The following is a 20621-nucleotide window of genomic DNA, read 5'->3' as shown; positions in this document are numbered from 1 at the left end:
AGGGCCTGAAGGGCACGCGAGCCACAGTGTGGGAGGAGGAAGGGCCCTGGAGCCCCCTCACTGCTGTCCTGCCTTCGGCCTCCGGGCGCTGGGGGCTCTGCTGGCCAAGCACGGCAGCCGCGGGACCGGGTGGGAGGGGCAGGGTGTCCGGGAAGCCGGGCCGGGCGTACCCCGCTCCTCACTGGGGCTCTCAGCGGGAGGCGCCATCACCCCATCGTTCCCCACGCTTGGCTTATGGCGCAAACCAGGCTTCGTAGGGTCAGCTGCCGTTTTTCTGCTCCGGGGGTGGGTTTCCCCCTGGCCAGGCTTCTGCAAGACCAAAGGGGCAAGTCCCAACCTTTGCAAGGGCCTGGGGCTGCCCGGTGTCCTGTCCTGGGCTGTTGATGGCGGGGCCCTGGCTGTCAGGCTGTCTCTCGGAAACCGGAGGGCCTGCACTACGGCGGTGACCGAGGAGAGAGGGAGGTGGCTGTGTCTCTCGCTCCCGGGGACGCATGCTGGGCTCTCAGGCCCCGCTGGTCCGCCGAGCACACCGGCACCAGCCCGCTGGGGGAGACGCACTTGCTGTTCAGAACCGAGTTAGTCCTGACGCTTGTGGTTTCCTCGAAGGGGGGTCACAGCCACAGATGCAGGGGTCTAGCAGCAGGGCGCAGATTGGGCACAGCACGGACACGGGTATTGACAGCCACAAGGCAGGGTGGGTGCTGGTGATACGAAATTCATCCACATAGTGGGGTTCTGGCAGAAGCCACGCAGTGGGGCTGCTGCTGAAAGCAGGCCTGGCAACCCCCCCCCCCCACCAAGCTCTGCATGGGAACCTGCAGCCCTACTGAGGGTGGGGGTCTGAGGGAGGGTTCTGGCCATAACTGGGTGATGCCGAGAGGGACCGGAGGCCCACGGCCTGTCTGCAGAGCTCCGGGAGTCTGGGCGGTCTGGTCTAGCGGAGAAGCCCATCTGCGCCCGGCCCTTCCAGGTCCCTGAGACTTCCTGTCCATGGACCCCAATCCCCGCTTCCACAAGACCTCTCCCCCACCCATTTGGGGGACTTCAGACGCTGTCTATGCTGATGCCTCCCGGTGTCCAGGCCCGTGGGGGGGGTGGGGGCTGATGGCAGGAGGGGCAGCAAGCTCCGAGCTGACCCTGCTTTGCCCACCATAGCCACCCCCCGTGGCGCCATGCCCACGCGCTCCTGCGGGAGGGGCGCGCCCGTGGCTGCCCCCTGCCCTCCCACGCTGGAGCCCCCCCGACCCAGGGACCACCCGCGCGCAAGCCGAGGCTCCAAGATGACAGAGGGCACGACGGGGCCCCGCCGGGAGCCTCCCCTCTCCCAGCACAGCCCTGGCACACGCGCAGCGCGACCTCGGGCCCCTGCCCCTGCACCCCGGCGTCACCCACACAACGTGGCTTCTAACGACAGGTGTCGTGCGGGCCGGAAGCTCAGGTCCCGCCTGAGCCTACTCCCACTCCTTCCCCCCCCCGGGCAGTGCGCAGGCGCGCCGACTGGGCGGGGCGGGGCCTAGGGGCGCGCGGCGGTTAGGGAGCAGTGCGCAGGCGCGCGAGGCTCTGCCGGGCCTGCGCGGGGGTGACGTCAAGGCGCGCGACGCAGGACCTGGTGCCGGCGCCGGCGCCGCCTGAGGCGGCGAGGCCAGGGCTTCCGAAGGCCCGCGGGGCGGTGGACGGCCTGGCACCATGTTCGGCTCCAGCCGGGGCGGCGTGCGCGGCGGGCAGGACCAGTTCAACTGGGAGGACGTGAAGACCGACAAACAGAGAGAGAACTACCTGGGTCAGCGCGGCGCCGGGCCCGCGCGTGGGGGGGTGGGGAACGAGGGCCGAGGGGGTCGCGGGTGCGGACGATGGGGACGGGGGAGCTGCGGGTGCCCGGAACGAGGGGACGCGGGAGCAGGGTACCCCAGGTGCGGGGAACGAGGGGACGCGGGAGTCGCAGATGCGGAGAACGGGGGCGCCGCGGGTGCGGGGAACGGGGGCGCGACAGCTGCGGGGCATGCGGCTGTGGGGAGCGGGGGCGCGGGAGGTCCGCGGGTGTGGGGGACGCGGGCGCGGGAGCTGCGGGGTATGCGGCTGTGGGGAGCGGGGGCGCGGGCGATCCGCGGGTCCGGGCGGACGCGGGAGTCGGCCGACCCCGCGGGCCGAGCGCCGGGCGCTGCACCCCCGCAGGCAACTCGCTGATGGCCCCCGTGGGCCGCTGGCAGAAGGGCCGCGACCTCACCTGGTACGCCAAGGGCCGGGCGGACGGCGCGGGCCTGAGCCGGGAAGAGGAGCTGGCGGCCGTGCGGCAGGCGGAGCAGGAGGCGCTCATGGCGGCGCTGTGAGTGCGCCCCGCGGGATCGGGGGCGCGCTGGGTGGGGGGCGCGGAGGGGACGGAGGGGCGGGGGCCCGGGCCAGGCCGGCCGCTCCCTGAAGCGCGCACGCGGCCCCCGCAGAGGCTACAAGAACGTGAGGAAGCAGCCCACCGGCCTGAGCAAGGAGGTGAGGGGGCCCTTACGGGGGGCGGCGGGGGCGAGGCGGGGGTGGAGCGGCTGCGAGCGCCCGCGTGCCCTCCGCACAGGACTTCGTGGAGGTGTGTAAGCGGGAAGGAGGGGACCACGAGGAGAAGGGAGTGGACCGGCTGCTGGGCCTGGGGAGCTCCAGGTGCGTGGCGACGGGGTGGGTGGTGCCCGCTACGCGCGTGGCAGCGGCACTCGGCAAGGGAGGTGGCCGGGGCGTTCTCATCTGGGGCTTCTCCTCCTCCTCCCCGCAGCGGCTCCGCAGGCCGAGTGGCCTTGTCCCGAGAAGACAAGGAGGCCGCCAAGCTGGGGCTGTCGGTGTTCACGGTAACTGCCCTTAGCACGCCCACGCCGGGCCCCCAGTGCGCTTTCCCGGCGTCCTGGCCCTTCCCGCGGGCGTCCTGGGGCGCGCCCAGCCTAGCCCAGTGTTCCTTCCCCCCACAGCACCATCGCGTGGAGAGCGGTCGGCCAGGCTCCTCCCCAGCCTCGGCCAGGAAGAAGCCTCGGTCGGAGGAGGAGAAGGCGGAGTCCGGGTAAGGGCTCTCTGGGCGCCCTGCCTCCCTGCCTGCCTGCCTGCTGGGGATCGCGCCCCCCCCGCCCCGCAGGCCTGGAAGGGGCCGGTGTCCCCGGCAGCTTCCGGCCGCAAGTGGAAGGAAGGCTGTACGTGCTGGCCACGGGCACGTGCGGTCAGTACATGGTGAGACCCTGTCCCGCAGCCCCGAGAGCCACAGGAAGAGCAGGAAAGAGAAGAAGAAGAAGAAGAAGAAAAAGCACAAGAAAGAGAAGAAGAAAGACAAGGCACACAGGAGCAGGGTGACCTCGCCGCTGCCCCCCGCTTCTGCGGGGTAGGTGTGCCCCTGCCGTGGGTGGCCTGGGGGGTGGGGCAGGGCAGCGTCCCACGGACGGGGTGTCCCCGGTCTCCCCAGATCCGGGCACCGCGGGCACGGCTCGGACTCGGACGGCGACTCCTGGCCCTGCTCCAAGAAGCGGCGCCCGCACCACAGTGACTGACACCGGCCCCCACGGCAGCTTCCGGAGGGGCGTCCGGGCGTCCCACCTGCAGGGCCTGCCCCGGGGGCGACGCACTGGCCTAGGAAGGCGCCGCACAGCCGCTTCTATTTTCTTTCGCTCTTTGTACTTAAATAAACTTATTTTAAGGGGCAAGTATTTCATACTCCAGGGAAGGTGGTGGCCACGTGTTCCAGCACAACCGGCCCGAGACCGTGTTGGGAGGGGGGCACAAACTTGTCCCTGTGGTGCCCCCCCCCCTCCGTGCCCCCCGGGGACCTGCCTGCCGAGTCCCTTCTGCTGCTCCCGGGTGGGGTGGGGTGGGGTAGGGTGGGGGGGGGGGCATGGCTCCTTCCACCAGGCCTCCCGCCGCCTCTGCAGGGACGTGTGCGCCGAGCCAGCACACTGACGTCTTCTCCCCAACTGCAGTGAGAACACAGCCCAGGCTGGATTGCTAATTACGAAGACGATCTGTCTTCCCGACTCTGACCCTGGTTCTCCACCTGTTAGTGGAGGTGAGCGAGGCCTCTGCTGGGCATGTCCAGCTGCCCAACAGCCATACGGGGCTGCGGAGCTGGCCTCCAAGGGGCAGGAAGGGGCCTGTCGCAGCAACACGGAGCCCGGCCAGGGGGTTCCTGCGGCTCGGGAGTAGGCCGGCTGGGTGCGTGCGTGTGCGCATGCGTGCACGGCGGCGGGTGCGTGCGGGGAGCCCTGCAGCTGGCCCTGCTGGGCCGGACCCGCACGGGGCACGGGGCCACAGCCGCACGGTCCAGGCCCCCAGCCAGGGGCCTTCCGTGCCCGGAGGTAAGCCATGGGTCGCTGGCACCCAAGCACTGGAAAGCCGGGAAATAGTTAAGAGATTTTATTCTAGTAGCTATAATTACAGTGCTTGTTTGTCGAAATGAAAACTGAAAACGAGTATACAAAACAGTTGATTACTAATCGTGTATTGAAAGCAGTAAGAGGTTCCACGACACCAAATAAACCAGTTCTGAGGATTTCCCCAAGATAAAGTCTAACAGCTCCAGCTTCTTCAGTGTTTATCAAAATACAAAAGAAAACAGTAGAGGTCGTCGTTTCGATGGCAAATCCGACCCTTGCAGGCTGAGGGAGTGAAAGCACATGTAGACAGGGGCTCCGGGGGCTGAGGCTCTAGGGTGACTGGCCCGCCCGCCCGCCCGCACTCCTGCTGGTGAGACCCCAGGCAGCCCGGAGCAAGCCAGATGCCACACGGACCCAAGGGAAGGCCGGGGTCCCTCTGAGGGGTCCGTGAGCGTCCGTGAGCTGTGGCCACAGCCCCCAGCCTGTCTCCTGGGCGGCTGTGTGAGCACAAGAACAAGCACAAACGCTAGGGGATGCGGGATGACCCGAGACAGCGAATCACAGGGACCCTATCGTGACCATGCAGAACGGACCATGGCTGGTTCTGCCCCGTCTCACGTTCCCGACGGGAAACGGACCACTGGTGGACTAGACTCTGGCCGCCGCTGCAGAACCGACAATAGGCACGTTTCTCCCTTCTGTGTGTTCACGTGTTCTCCTTATCTTGTATTTGTAACGATTTTAAAAATGCACTGAGTTCAGGTTAAAAACCAACCACCAAAATGGATCTCAACACAGATCTAAGGCCCAGAGGAGGCGCACCAGGCTGGTTGGACACAGCGACTCCCAGAGGCCCCGCGTGCCTAACATCCCTTCTCAGTATTGAACAGTGGGTTGATTCTCTTTTTACAATAAAAAAAGCTGAGTAATATTGCATAGGAGTACCAGAAACTGCCTCGTTGGGAACAAAAACTATTTACATTAAATAAAAACCCGGCTGCAGGCTGCGTCTGCACATTTACAGCATGGTGAAGCACACTGTGACCGACCATGGAGACAGCTTCTGGCACTCACACCACATGAGAGTAAAGCAGGGTGGAAAGAGGGAGTGGGGGGGGGAACACGGCTCACTTCTGGTTCCGGAGCTGATTGGACAGCCAGTCCAGTCCCTCATACAGCCCGTCCCCGCTGGTGGCACAGGTGGCCTGAATGTACCAGTTCCTGTGGCGCAGGGAGTGCAGACCCAGCTTGTCCGTGATCTCAGCCGCATTCATGGCGTTGGGGAGGTCCTGGTGGGACAGGCCCGGCGGCCTCAGGTCAGCACACTGCAAGGACCACCTGTGCCCACCTGTGGCCCCCGCACCCCCCGCCCGCCGCCCGCCAGCACAGGGCGGCTGGGTCCCGCGTGCACGTGTACCTGCTTGTTGGCGAACACCAGCAGGACGGCATCCCTGAGCTCGTCCTCCGCCAGCATCCTCATGAGCTCCTCACGGGCCTCGTTCACGCGCTCTCTGTCGTTGCTGTCCACCACGAAGATGAGACCTGCAGAGCCGCGGGCGTTAGGACAGGTGTCGAGGGCTCCCCGACCTCTGCCATGGGCCACCGCCCCTCTGCTCACCTTGTGTGTTCTGGAAGTAGTGACGCCACAGAGGTCGGATCTTGTCCTGGCCGCCTACGTCCCACACAGTGAAGCTGATGTTCTTGTACTCCACGGTCTCCACGTTGAAGCCTGTGGCAGCACCACCCAGGTGAGCCTTGCCCAGAGCCCCCTCCGACCCCCGGCCCACCCCTGCAGCCCACGCTCCTCACCTATGGTGGGAATGGTGGTCACGATCTCACCCAGCTTCAGTTTGTACAGGATGGTGGTCTTCCCCGCAGCATCCAGGCCCACCATGAGAATGCGCATTTCTTTTTTGCCAAAAAGGCCCTTGAAGAGGTTTGCGAAGATATTTCCCATGCTGTAGACGGGTGGGAGCAACACTGGCCAGAGAAACCTGTAGAGACAGCAGTCCCCAAGTCTCTGCCTGGGCTGCCAGGGCCAGCAGCCCAGAAGCAGCTTGGGGCCCTCCCTCCAGCTCTGGTGGATGGACAGGCCTGACTCCTGAAAGCTCACAGGGCAGAAGTGGATGAACCCTGGTTCCCACGCGGCAGAAACGGAGTCCTGCCCTTAGAAGGAGCGTCTGGGAATCTCAGGACAGGGGTGACTGGAGTTGGGGGCTGCGGTCGCCTAAGGAAGTGATGCCCACGTCTGCTCGACCTGCCCTGGCTATGATGTACGACACGTGACCGGTGCAGACGGAATGCTGAGCACCCGACGGCCATGGCTTTGCCTGAATGCAAGGTCTGTAGAAACACCCATCCCACCAGTGACACAGGCCAGACCGACCTTCACCGATGTGCTGAGAGCTCAGCACTCACCCACAGGCAGGACTTGGAGCCAGACCTCACCTGGGCGCTTGGGCAGCACACCAGCCATGAAGTCCGAGGGGGAGCCCGTGAGGCGGGCACTTCCACCCCAGCGAGGAGGCAAGCCCCTAGGCCGCACAGGGTCCCCTCGTTCACAGCAGACACCAGGGCCCAAGTCGGGGGGGGGGGGGGGGGCAGAAAGACGCCGGTGGCCATGGCCACAGGGGGAGCAGTGTACCATCCACAGTTCCCCACCCCCCACCCCCCAGGGCACAGGAGTACTTTCATTCTTCAACAGTTTCCTTTCCAAACAGGGACTTGGGAGAAACGGTCCCTTTCTCAAATGCAGACCACCCAGGAATCTGGGTTTTTAGCACCGAGCAAAAGCCAAGCAGCAGGGTGTGGGGCAGCCTTCAGACCAAGAGGCTGGTCTGTGTCCCCAGCAGTGTGTTCCAGGCAGCCACAGACCGAGCGCTCCTGAGCCCAGGAGGGAGCCCCGCTGCCCGCACACCCGTCCCCCAGCAGCGGTCAGGAGCTCCCTAGGCTTTGGAGCATGGACGAGACGCGGGCCCGCCCCACTTCACCTCTGAGGACAGGCTCCGGTGGTGTCCCCAGCTCTCCACTGCTTTGGCTCTCACTACCGTGAGCACACACACACTCCCACTCCCTCTGGTTTCAGCAGCCAACACACCCTGGCCGGGTCACTGTCTGCCTAGTCATTCTGACAGCGGTCAGTCAGCACTGTCCCCAGGCACCCACAAGGCGTGGCACTCCTGTTTTACTTGGTGGCTTTGATGCTCCAGCGCCCAGGCATGCCCAGGCGAGGCCTTCATACTGGCTTCAGGGCACTTGTTTCGGGATGTCGTTAAAGATCTTAAGTCATCTCTACGCCCAACATGGGGCCCGAACTTACAACCCTGAGATCAAGAGTCGCACGCTCCACAGAATGAGCCAGCTGGGCGCCCTGCTTCAGTGCATCTTTGACACGTTTTTATTCTTTTGGTTCTGAGCAATATTACCTATTCAAAAAATTAAAATGTAAAATAATCTTTACTGTAACATTTCCTTTTTGTACAGACAGCCAATTTTCCTCATACATACAGAGGAGGAAGAATTCTCTGGGGAACACACACTTTCAATGTCAGTTCTGCCGAGTCACTAAGGAAGAGATGCCCGACCCACAAAGACAAAAAGAAAAGAGGGGCGATGAGCTCTGGAAGCCAACGCAAGTGTGGGTGGAGTCGGACCTCATGTTCTTCCTCAGCTCTGCAGGGAAGGGACCTTTCTAGAGCAAGCGAACTGGGGCTTGCCACCCGCATCTACGTGGGACGGTGTGGCTGCTGGTATCTGGAGGACCCAGAACATCTGTGCCCTAGCTCCCTTTAAAAAGTCACCAACAGGGGTGCCTGGGTGGCTCAGTCGTTGGGCGTCTGCCTTTGGTTCGGGTTGTGGTCCCGGGGTCCTGGGATCGAGCCCCGCGTCGGGCTCCCTGCTTGGCGGGAAGCCTGCTTCTCCTGCTCCCACTCCCTCTGCTGGTGTTCCCTCTCTCACTGTGTCTCTGTCAAAATGGATAAAATCTTAAAAAAAAAAAAAAAAAAGTCACCAACACGGAGGAAGCAACACAGAAAACTATTTAAAAGGAAAAAACAACCCCCCCAAGCTACACACAGCCCCAGGCAGCAAGGTGGGGATCTGGTGCCCACAAAACAAGGACAGGCTCATGGATGACCTGACAACCAGAATAAAACACACACACACACACACACACACACACTGGATAAAAAAGGAAGATTAGGAGCAATTTCAAAGGTCCACATCTATCTTGGGTATGATGATGTCTTTTTAGATACAACACCAAGAGGCATAACCCATAGAAGAAACAACTGATACGCTGGACTTCATTAAAGCTACAAACTTCCACTCTGGGCAAGACCATGTCAAGAGAATGAGAAGATAAACCAGACTGCAGCAGCATCCGACTCTTGGTTTCAGCTCAGGTCTTGGATCTCAGAGTTACGGGATTGAGCTCGGAGCTGGGCATCTAGGCATGGAGCCTGTGAAGATAATCTTTCTCCCTCCCTCTCTGCCCCTCCCACTCTAAAAAAAAAGAAAGAAAAAAGAACTGTAAAACGGGCCAAAGACCAGACACCTCCCTGAGGAAGATCTACAGATGGCAAATGAGCACATGAGAAGATCTCAGAGAAATACAAATCACACGAGCTGCTCACTATGCACCTATCAGAAAAGCAAAAACCCACAACACTGACGACACCACCAGCTGGTGAGGATGTGGGGCAACAGGAACTCTCATACCCAGCTGGTGGGACCACAGGACAGGACAGCCGCGCTGGACACAGCCCGGCGGCTTCTTACAGAACAAAACCCTCTCTCACACTACACAGGAGCCGAAGCTACGTCTGCACCAAAGCCTGTTTACCCACAGGTCGGAAGCCCCCAAGCTGTCCTTCAGAAGGAGAGAGCCTACATAGACTGTGGTCGCCCAGACGACGAACAGGGGTCAGCGCTGGACAGAAGCGAGCTCCCACCACGAGAAGACGCGGCGGAAGCCGTATTACTGGGCGAAGGGAGCCCATCCGAGCAGGCTACTCGCCGTGTGACTCCAAGTGGACGGCGGCGTTCTGGAGAAGGCGGGGCTGTGGAGACGAGACAGAGCCCCTCGGTGGGCGCTGGGGGACTCGGGGGGCCCAGCGGAGCTCCGGGGCCGTGAAACCATCACTCTGTGTGACCCTGTGGGCACGGACACGCGTCCTTCCACACCCGTCCGAGCCCACAGCACGCACACCATGGAGAGTGAACCCCCTCGGAAAGGAGGGGCTCCGCTGATACAGCGTCCGTGCGGGTCCATCAGCTGGGGGGGATGCTGCCCTGAGGGCGGCTACGTGCCTATAGGAGCTCCCGTTCCTTCCCCTCGATTCTGCGGAGCCAGAAACCGCTCCAAAGTCTTTGGGGTGGGGAGGATAGAAATTCTTGAACATAATTAAAATCTGACGGACAGAAAACTCCAAAAAAAAACAAAGAACACAGAAAATTATGGGACAGAATTTCTTCATTGCTCCAGCTCAGAACAGAAACCTCCAGACTGAGGTAACCTGGGTTACAAACACCGAAACAGATGCACTCTGAGGACACCAAGGGTCAGAGTGCTTTTTGGAAGTGACACACCGTGCTTTCCACCTGTAATTCTATACCCAGCCAAGGCAGAGATTCAGGGGGAGGGGGCAGAACAAAGAAGGTCAGAAATGCAAGCCTTCCTTGCAAGGTGGCCACAGGTAAGGGAGGACAGCCCCCGCCCCCAGAAGGAAGGAGACACAGAGACAGACTTCTCAAGAAGGTGAACATGCTACGTGCATGGCTAAAACCTGGGGCTCAGCAGTCCTAGGGCACTCGGGAAAAACGGAGGACAGTTACAAACAAATGGAGAGAGCACTTTAATGTTTCCTGTGGGAAACACCAGCCAGGACCACCGGGCTCAATCATGGTACCCCTGCTGTTACTGCTGGGAATCCAGAAGCTGAGGCCACACCCGCAGGGTCAGGGGCCGACCCTCACGGCCCAGAGCATACAGACCGAGGAACGCTACCAGCACACTCATTTACAAATACAGCTCTCACGGCGGAGGCAGGAGGGGGGACCGCGACTTCTACTTGTTTTAGCGTTAACGTATCTTGTTCTCACAAATCGACACTGAATCCTAGGGACTAAGGGGTGAAAGTGTCCTCTGTACTCTCCCAAGCCATCATGTGGGCAGAGTAAGCCTGCCCAGTGGCCTCCTCCTCCCAATGTGCCCTTGCCAGCCCCCCAAAACCCCGCTTGTCCACACAATGTCTCTGGTCTGCTGGGCTGGGCCTTCAGGACCAATATGGTTGGTCCCTGTCCTTCCCACGTGCATTCTCAACAGATCAAAATCCTAGAGCCCCATGGGGGCTGGGGATGGAGTCTTGGGTTTAAGACGCTACCCCACATAGCAGTTGCTCTCTCCAACTACTCCAGAAGCACCTATACCTGCCATGCACCTGGTCCAGCACCATTTACTGTTTTGTAAGAGGTCAAGACCTAACACAGCCCCTGCCACAGGAAAAAGGTCAACATCGATGGCCAGAGCCATCCTGTGGCCTCTCGGCACAGGTCCCAAAGTGCAGGACACACTGTCATGCCTTCTGCCACCAGAATCCCTGGAGCTCAAGTCAAAACCTGTCTTTCAGGTTTACGGTGATGGCCCTCTGCATTGGTGAGCAATGGAAACATGGGACTTTTTCACAAGAGCTCCCTCCTGCCTGGGAGTCAGCACCAGCCCCACAGCTCTGTGGGAAGGGCCAGTGACAACGTAACCAAAGAATGGGGCGACCTATGTTCTTGGGATGCAAAGGTCTATTTGGCCACAGGCCGGGGCCAACAATGGGGCCTCCCTGGGGAAGCCAGTCCAGCGAGATAAAAAGGTAGCTTTGTGAGTTTACACCCTTCCACTCCCCTAAATGAATACCACGAGACCAGTTTAGCTGCTGAGGGCAAGTGGTGCTGTGGCCTCTACCTGCACCCTCGGCGCCTCCTCCTACAGGCCTGTGAGGTTCCAGGATAAGCCAAGGCACCGGAGGCAGCTGACTCGACAGAATCTCTAGCAGCGACTACCGCCAGGACCTGAACTGCTTGCAGTCACTAGCAAGAAGAAACCACCAACCTGGAGTCTGAGACAAAACCTTCTGTGCTGTACTTGGGGAGCTCAGAGGGATGAATCCCCTACTCGAGTGAAAAGCTGGGGGACGTCAGAGCCTTAACTCTCTCCGCCTTCGTACAAGTCCAGTTCACTGGGCCTCAGTTACACAGAGTGAAACGTGCAGCTCTGTGGTCCACACTGTCAGCTTTGACATCTGTGTGAGAAAAGTTAACGCCGCAAAGCCTTTCCCAAGGAGCTGACAGGCATTAGGGACTATTTCTTAAGGGGCCTTCCAGCAGCCAGCTCTGCGCACACACTCAGTCACTCAAGAGCCCAACCCATCCCCGACACGCGGAACTTAACTGCAGAAGGGGTCCTCTACGAGTGAGTGCTGGCGGATATGCTCACAAATAATGTGCCGCACACTGCTTTCTGCACACCCGCGTGGGCCTCCAGGGCACCAGCGGAACACAGCCTCAAGCCATCCCCCCAGCTGCAAGCCCCACAGTCCACCCTGTGGCCGAGCGGCACGTGACACGTCGCCCCTGTTTTGTGGAAACCAGCACGTGCTAAGCAGATACACCTCAGAGACCTAACACAACTGTAACAAAGATGGGAATCAACATGCTCACAGGGGAGAATATTCAGCCGGGCACACTCAACGGACGTAAGTGAACCGACTGAGCTTTCTTCCCACCCAGTGCTAAATCCATGACGGGCACACGGTGACTCCTCGGGTAGCTGTACACTGTGAAACGATCATCACAGCTACAGGTTACTTTCTTGCGAAGAGAACTCTTACAGTCTCCTCTCTTAGGAATCTAATACACAATCCAGGCCCGTCAGCTACGGCCACGCTGTACCCTACGTCCCAGGACAGCCTCGGGGCCACCGTCACCCATTTCCCCCACTCCCACTACGAACTTTCCGTAGGGAACAGAAGGGCAGGCACACGCACTGCAGAACCTGAACGTTCTGATCTGCAGCCTCAGGCCAGTTCTGAGGAGGGCCTGTTGGGGGAGGCCCATGGTGCTTTCCCAACAAGGCGCGACCCCATCCACGCAGCCACGAGGAGGGAGAATGAGCCCCAGACCCGGGAGGCCTCACCCCAATGCTCTCTAACCACCTCCCTCTGCACACGGCCTCTGCGAGCAGAAGGGGGGCATCACCTGGCAGGTCTGACTCAGAAGGCAGAAGCAACGTCGTGGGCTCCTTGTCAGCTTCAGCTTCAGAGCTAAATGCGACAGCGAGAAGCGGGTCTCGTCATCAGTGTAGCTCGTGTGCAGGGACACGCGCGCCCAAGAGCCACTGTCCACGGAACAGGCACAGGTGGGAACAGCCCGACTGCAACTGATCCTACTCACCCGCAGCTACAGAAACCAAAGCACTTCACTGAAGAACCCACTTTCGTTTGTAGGTCCCCCTTACTCAGAGTCTTGAAGTTTTACTTGCTACTTTGTAACTTAACTATCTTCAAAACACCTCACCTAACGTGTTCCTGTGAACTCCACAGATGGGAGCAAATCACCCCACGGGCTACAGCGCAACATACACGACACGCACAGGAGGCCACTCAACAGGGGTCACACGGCCTCCAGCTGCAGAACAGGGTGGATAGCACACACAGTCTGTGCGGGACACTGGACATACACGTCCCACGGTCCCCAACTGCACTGACCCAGGATAAGGCCTCGCCAGGATGCTGTGTCAGGAGCCTCCCTCAGCTCCCTGCATTTGTCCTGGTGCTATTTTCTCATGCCTGACTGGTCCCTGGGCTCGAGGCCTTCCAGAAGACACAGACATTTCTGGCCCCCTCCTAATGTGTCCTCCCACGTAAGCCACTCCCCTCTGGCTTACATGTTAGGGGCATTGATACCTTCCCTCTGACCCCAAATGCAGTCAAGTCTGAAGAACTCGTCACTGAAAAAAAAAAACCAAAGACCTTGCATCAACCGCAACATTGAAATGCACAAATTAAACTGAAAACGGGGGATTTTAAGTACTTTGTGACCACAAGGCAAAGCGGCATCTGGGAAACCATGCGCAGCTCTAAACCGCCCATCATCCCAAGAAGCATCCTACCACTGACCCTTACCAATCTGCACGGGGTTCGTGACTGGTCCTTCTCAAGCCGGCTACAGTTGTAGCTCAACCCCATCCAGTGGACCCCAAGAGCCCACGCCAACGACACCCCCAGTGCCTTCTCCATGAGGTGCCCACTCAAGCTGGGACGTCACCTTCCACAGGAAACAGTCCTCTCCACGCCACCCTTCTGGGTGCACCCTCGCCACACAGTGGGGCTGAAGGTCACCTCGCTCACAAAAGGAGCGGCTGCAGGAGAAGGGTGCTGGGCACAAAGGCTCAACCATGAAATGGGAATGCAAGAGTGGCCAGCAATAACCTCCACAGTTAGGCGATTCTCAGAGGTGTCTCTCACAGTGGGGTCCCCACAAACGTGCTGAAGCTGCTGTACCTGATCTTGTGCCTCCTCAGAGCACCCACCGAAGCCCGGGGGCCACAAAGTCACGGGGGCAGAGCTCTGGGGGGCCAGGCCCTTAGAGCCCCTCACACCCTCCAAACAAAGCGAACTGCAACCACAATCTCTGGGAGTGCCAAGCCCTCCTGCAAGCCACCCAGAGCGGCCAGGAGGCCCCCGAGCCCTCCTGCAAATTCACCCAGAGCGGCCACGAGGCCCCCGAGCCCTCCTGCAAATTCACCCAGAGCGGCCACGAGGCCCCCGAGCCCTCCTGCAAATTCACCCAGAGCGGCCAGGAGGCCCCCGAGCCCTCCTGCAAACCACCCAGTGGCCAGGAGGTCCTAGAGCCTGTGGCCTGTTGGTCAAGTCAGATGCCTGCGCGCCACATGCCAAGCTAGGGTCTTCACAAAAGTCAGGGCCGACACCCCCACGGTTTCATAGCGCCATGCTGCCATCTCAAGAGGAAGCTAGCAGCTGGCACAACCAGCACACACCCTGGACTGCCAAAAACCCAGCATGTTGCTCCACCTATCACGAAACAGGGAACTAAAGGGCAGGGACTCATTATCAAACGTGCGCTTCCATGCTGGGCATGACCACTGCAGACTCCGCAGAACCACCTGCCAGAGATGCTGCGAACGCACGCCATTACCGCATGTGGCAGGGGGGCGGATCCCGAGGGTGGCTCTGTCCCCGGAGCAGTTCAGCTTGTCCTGGAAACAGAGAGCAGCTCTTGGGAAGGTTCTACAAAGAACAAAGTACAACCTCCCTTCATTTACAAGGTAGCTGCATTCCTGGAAAATGCAGAACATCTATTAAGACCACACTAAAAAAAAAAGTGTTGCTTCCGTACACAAAACACATTTACGTTTGGGAAATCGAGATTTTTCAATTACGTGAGGTCACAGAGAATGCGCTCTTCCCAGTCCCAGAAATCCCTGACATCCCCTTTCTGCGGGGCTGGGCCCACTGGCTCGCAGCAGGCCTCCAACCCACCAGGTGTGCTCCCGCCGCAGGGCCCCTGCAGCTACTGCCCCCTGCCCGGGGCGGGGCGGGGGGCTTTCTGTCTCTCCCACAGACCCGTCCGTATGCTGCTGTCCCCGCGCCCCTCCCCAGCCACACGCCTGCTCTGCCCACGGCCAGGGCACCGCACGCCCACCCAGCCTCAGCCTCGCGCTCTGCCAGGGCCTGGGCACCCACGACACCCACCGTCAGGGAGCGGAGGAAAAGCCATACAAGCGCATCTACCACAGCCCACAGGCATTAATCACACACGTCTACGAACAGGCTTTTCCTAAAAACCGAGTTTGTCAGGAAGAGCCCATCAAGTCAACAACGAACTTCATGCCGGGGCAGTCTGACGAGCCTCTGACATTCCGGGGAGGCAGCCAGGCCTGCAGAGACCCGGTCAGCTGCTCTGGGCAAGCGTGCGCATCTCAGCAATGTCCCGCGGCAGGGGGCCTGCCCTCAGGTACAGGCGACTGGGGACGAAATACGGTTTCTTCCCTCACCCGGGAACCGACAAATCTTCCATCGCTTTGACAGAGACAAACGCTAGAACCTGTAATGATTTTCAGCCAAGTTTCACCCCCAGAACCATCCCCTCCCCGCACACACTCTCACACGCTGGACTCACCACCCCTCCCCCCAAACACACTCACACTCTGGACTCACCCCCCCCCAAACACACACACTCACACTCTGCACTCACCACCCCCCCCAAACACACACTCACACTCTGGACTCACCACCCCTCCCCCCAAACACACACACTCACACTCTGGACTCCCCACCCCTCCCCCCAAACACACACTCACACTCTGGACTCACCACCCCTCCCCCCAAACACACACACTCACACGCTGGACTCACCACCCCTCCCCCCAAACACACTCACACTCTGGACTCACCCCCCCCAAACACACACACTCACACTCTGCACTCACCACCCCCCCAAACACACACTCACACTCTGGACTCACCCTCCTCCCCCCCCAAACACACACACTCACACTCTGGACTCACCCCCCCCAAACACACACACCCACACTCTGGACTCACCACCCCTCCCCCCAAACACACACTCACACTCTGGACTCACCCTCCTCCCCCCCCAAACACACACACTCACACTCTGGACTCACCCTCCTCTCCCCAAACACACACACTCACACTCTGGACTCACCCTCCTCTCCCAAAACACACACACTCACACTCTGGACTCACCACCCCTCCCCCCAAACACACTCACACTCTGGACTCACCCCCCCCCAAACACACACTCACACTCTGGACTCACCACCCCTCCCCCCAAACACACACTCTCACACTCTGGACTCACCCTCCTCTCCCCAAACACACACACTCACACGCTGGACTCACCACCCCTCCCCAAACACACACACTCACACGCTGGACTCACCACCCCTCCCCCCAAACACACACACTCACACTCTGGACTCACCACCCCTCCCCCCAAACACACACACTCACACGCTGGACTCACCACCCCTCCCCCCAAACACACTCACACTCTGGACTCACCCCCCCCCAAACACACACTCACACTCTGGACTCACCACCCCTCCCCCCAAACACACACTCTCACACTCTGGACTCACCCTCCTCTCCCCAAACACACACACTCACACTCTGCACTCACCACCCCCCCAAACACACACTCACACTCTGGACTCACCACCCCTCCCCCCAAACACACACTCTCACACTCTGGACTCACCCTCCTCTCCCCAAACACACACACTCACACTCTGGACTCACCACCCGTCCCCCCAAAACACACACCCACACTCTGGACTCACCCTCCTCCCCCCCCAAACACACACTCTCACACTCTGGACTCACCCCCCCCCCAAACACACACACTCACACTCTGGACTCACCCTCCTCTCCCCAAACACACACACTCTGGACTCACCACCCCTCCCCCCAAACACACACACTCACACTCTGGACTCACCACCCCTCCCCCCAAACACACTCACTCACACTCGGGACTCCCCACCCCTCCCCCCCAAACACACACACTCACACTCTGGACTCACCCTCCTCCCCCCCAAACACACACACTCACACTCTGGACTCACCCTCCTCCCCCCCAAACACACACACTCTGGACTCACCACCCCTCCCCCCAAACACACACTCTGGACTCACCCCCCCCCCAAACACACACACTCACACTCTGGACTCACCACCCCTCCCCCCAAACACACACTCACACTCTGGACTCACCCTCCTCCCCCCCAAACACACACACTCACACTCTGGACTCACCACCCGTCCCCCCAAAACACACACTCACACTCTGGACTCACCCTCCTCCCCCCCAAACACACACACTCACACTCTGGACTCACCCTCCTCCCCCCCAAACACACACACTCACACTCTGGACTCCCCACCCCTCCCCCCAAACACACACACTCACACTCTGGACTCACCACCCGTCCCCCCAAAACACACACACTCACTCTGGACTCACCCTCCTCCCCCCCAAACACACACACACTCTGGACTCACCCTCCTCCCCCCCAAACACACACACTCTGGACTCACCACCCCTCCCCCCAAACACACACTCTGGACTCACCACCCCCCCCAAACACACACACTCACACTCTGGACTCACCACCCCTCCCCCCAAACACACACTCACACTCTGGACTCACCCTCCTCCCCCCCAAACACACACACTCACACTCTGGACTCACCACCCGTCCCCCCAAAACACACACTCACACTCTGGACTCACCCTCCTTCCCCCCAAACACACACACTCACACTCTGGACTCACCCTCCTCCCCCCCAAACACACACACTCACACTCTGGACTCACCACCCGTCCCCCCAAAACACACACCCACACTCTGGACTCACCACCCCTCCCCCCCAAACACACACACTCACACTCTGGACTCACCCTCCTCCCCCCCCAAACACACACACTCACACTCTGGACTCACCACCCGTCCCCCCAAAACACACACTCACACTCTGGACTCACCCTCCTCCCCCCCAAACACACACACTCACACTCTGGACTCCCCACCCCTCCCCCCCCACACACTCATATACTCAATATCACACTTTCTCTCGCACACATTCGCAAAGCTGTCCTTTCCTTGCCACTAGACAGAGTTACGTACGAACCACTACCGGGTCCAAATCGTTTCTAAGAGACTGAACACCCTCCACACCAGGGAGGAGCAGATGGAGCACAAGACCTAAGCTCTTACCTAATCTTAGGAAGCCAAGGAAGGAACGGCACACTTGAAGAGCAGACTGAACTTCACGTTCTCGGGGCCATCCTCGTTTGAAAGAGCCCGCAGAAAACGGACTGGACTTTCTCAAGCCAAGTTCCTACACTGTCCATGAGCTTGCACGGGTGAGCCCCGAGCGGAGACGGTCTCAGCAGCAGAGGCCCCACACCAAGGCCTACTGAAGCCAGCAGGAGAGCCGGACGGTGCCCTCCCGTACCTGCAAGCCCGTCCAGGCGCTGGGAGCGGCGGCCTAGCGAGCCAGGATGTCCTCTTCGTCTTGTGGAAGAGACACGGCCAACAGCTCGACCCACGAGGAGCGCGCAACCCGCTCCTGCTTTCCGCTAACTTTCTTTTAAAGGTGATCGGACAACGTGTGAGGCGGCCGTTATCCGAACCCACTACTGCAGGTCTTTTCAGGTGGTATCTGTGAAGGCAGCCCTCCGCGGAAACAGGCGTGAGGACCAAGGGACGTCCCGAAGGCGCCGCGGAGGAGGCCCGCGTCCGTGCAGCCCGCTCTAACAAGACGCACCTCTGCAGGACGACAGGACGCTCCCACGAAGTGACACTCAGCTCCCTTCCATGCGGGACCCAGCTGGCGGCAGACGTGGCCGCTCGTGTGCTGGGGAAAAGCCTACGTGACAGCAGCACACGCCCGGCAGCCCCGCAGGGGACGCGCCGGGGGCGGTGGGTCTCGGCAGGGCTACGCACACAGCCGAGGCGCAGGCCCAGCCATGCCAGCTGCGGGCAGGGGCAGCGGCAGCGGCAGCGGCAGCGCGGACCGCGCACTCCCAGCTCCGGAAGCAGAACTGCAGCTGGCCGCGGGGCGGCAGGCGCACGAGAGGACGCGGCTCTCGCCTTCGGGGCCAGGCTGGAGCCCGCACCCCTTCCTGCCGCCGGCTTCTCGGGCAAGTGCGCGCAAGCACTGAAGACGGCAACTCGGCTTGAGGAGACGGGACGGTGCCACCCAGCTCACAGGGCAGTGTGAACGACCCCCGCGGCCGCCAAGGGCTGGGCATGAACCGGCTACACTGCACACGCCCGCCAGCCCCCCGACCGTGCGACGTAAGCGCTGGGGCGCAGGGCTGGGCGGCAGCCCGACCCCGACGAGCCGTTCTACAGGTGCATCGGACGCTCACCAGCTAGGACGAAAGCCCGAAGTACTGCCGGTCGCGGCAAGTGCCGACGAGGGGGCCCTGCACCGCCGCGGGCGGACGGAGCCTCCCGGGGCCCAGGCGCCCCCGCTCGGACCCCGGGACCCCGCCCCGCCGCGCCGGTCCGGGAACGCGGGCCCCGCCCCACCCCAGTCCTCCGAGCCAACAGGAACTGGGCTCAAACCCCGGCCAGCGCGTGACCTTGGCGGCGTCCCGGGCCGCGAGCTCCAGCTTCCTGGTCCTCGAGACCCCGACGCGGGAGGCTTCGCAGGCGGAGCAGGAAGCACAGCTTCCTGGGGCGCCCGCGGCCCGGGCCGGACTTCCGGGCGTCCACGCCGGCGGCTCTGAGGGGCGCGAGACCGCGGCGAGAGGCTCGGGGGCCCGGCGGTGCGACCGCCCCGGGCCCCGGCCTCCGCCCCCGCCCCGGCCCCGCTCCCGCTCCCGGCCGGGTCTTGGCTCCCAGCCCCCGCCCCAGCCCCGGCCCCCACCCCTGCGCCTCGACCCCAGGCCCGGTGGCGGGCCCCTTCCCCCGCCTCGACCCGGCCTCCACTGGACCCCCGGCCCAGCCCTCTGCGCCCTCCCCGCCTCGACCCTCACCCCAGGCTCGACCTCCGCCTCGACTCGACCCCCTCCCCAGTCTCGACCCCCGGCCCCGCCTCGGCCCCCGGGCCAGCCGCGGCCGCCGGCCGGGCCTCGGGCCTCACCGCCCCAGCCTCCCTCGGCCCCCGCCCGGCCCGGCCCAGCCTCACCACGGCCCTCACCGCCCCGCCGCCGCGGTGGGCAGGGCCTCCCGTGGCCCGGGCCTGGCCCCGCCGCCCGCCGCCCGCCGCCCGCCGCCCGGCCCCTGGCTCCCGGCCCAGCGCCTCACCCTCGGCGGCCGCGGCGAGGCTACTGCTCCGAGCCAGGCGTTGGTTTCGCTCCCACAAGATGGCGGCTCTGACGGCGGCCACGTCAGTGCCTGCTGCCGCGGGGAACGCTGGGGAACGGGGCGGGCCCGCCTGCGGCCCCGCCCCTCCCCGCCACAGCGCGCACGCGCAGACTCTGGGCTGGGGCGAGCGCGCGGGGACAGGGACTCCGCCCCGCCCTGGGCCGCGCCCCTCACGCCGCTGCGCGTGCGCACCCGCTTGCACTCGTCGGGACCGAGTCCGCCTGCGCCTGCGCCGCGCTCCTCCCGGACCGCGCGGTGTTGGGCCCACCCACCCCCACCTACCCATTTTGCAGATGCAGAGACTGAGGCGGGGCTGGACGCGGCGGCTGGGGAGAGGCGGCGCCAGGGTGCATGAGAGGCTGCCTGTCCCCTTC

At 61.9% G+C, this 20621-nt stretch overlaps 2 protein-coding genes across 5 annotated transcripts; one reads left to right on the top strand and one right to left on the bottom strand.

Annotated features, from left to right (window-relative positions):
* The first annotated feature begins 65 nt into the window (after window positions 1-65).
* CUNH1orf35 (chromosome unknown C1orf35 homolog) lies at window positions 66-3665 on the top strand. 2 transcript variants are annotated; one of them, XM_045871073.3, is made up of 8 exons: window positions 145-1780; window positions 2173-2323; window positions 2439-2484; window positions 2564-2646; window positions 2756-2828; window positions 2946-3034; window positions 3218-3346; window positions 3428-3665. In XM_045871073.3, the coding sequence occupies exons 1-8, from the start codon at window positions 1687-1689 to the stop codon at window positions 3510-3512; spliced, it is 750 nt and encodes a 249-aa protein (XP_045727029.1). In that variant the 5' UTR covers window positions 145-1686; the 3' UTR covers window positions 3513-3665. The 2 variants fall into 2 exon arrangements, with proteins under 2 accessions (XP_045727031.1, XP_045727029.1); XM_045871075.3 differs by lacking the exons at window positions 2439-2484; window positions 2564-2646 and having other exon boundaries at window positions 66-1780.
* Window positions 3666-4440: 775 nt separating this feature from the next.
* On the bottom strand, window positions 4441-20325 carry ARF1 (ADP ribosylation factor 1). Of its 3 annotated transcripts, none has more exons than XM_064595674.1 (5): window positions 20188-20325; window positions 6141-6325; window positions 5950-6060; window positions 5749-5873; window positions 4441-5620 (listed from the first exon to the last, which is right to left on the bottom strand). In XM_064595674.1, the coding sequence occupies exons 2-5, from the start codon at window positions 6286-6288 to the stop codon at window positions 5459-5461; spliced, it is 546 nt and encodes a 181-aa protein (XP_064451744.1). In that variant the 5' UTR covers window positions 6289-6325; window positions 20188-20325; the 3' UTR covers window positions 4441-5458. The 3 variants fall into 3 exon arrangements, with proteins under 3 accessions (XP_064451744.1, XP_064451743.1, XP_064451745.1); XM_064595673.1 differs by lacking the exon at window positions 20188-20325 and adding an exon at window positions 18386-18910; XM_064595675.1 differs by lacking the exon at window positions 20188-20325 and adding an exon at window positions 18145-18312.
* Window positions 20326-20621: the final 296 nt, after the last annotated feature.

This window comes from Mirounga angustirostris, unplaced genomic scaffold (assembly GCF_029215605.1).
Source record: "Mirounga angustirostris isolate CCGP_5_RB_7025 unplaced genomic scaffold, mMirAng1.0.hap1 SCAF_7, whole genome shotgun sequence".
Taxonomy (NCBI): domain Eukaryota; kingdom Metazoa; phylum Chordata; class Mammalia; order Carnivora; family Phocidae; genus Mirounga; species Mirounga angustirostris.
Note: the sequence above shows the minus strand (reverse complement) of the source record. Positions and strands in the feature narration are given on the sequence as shown.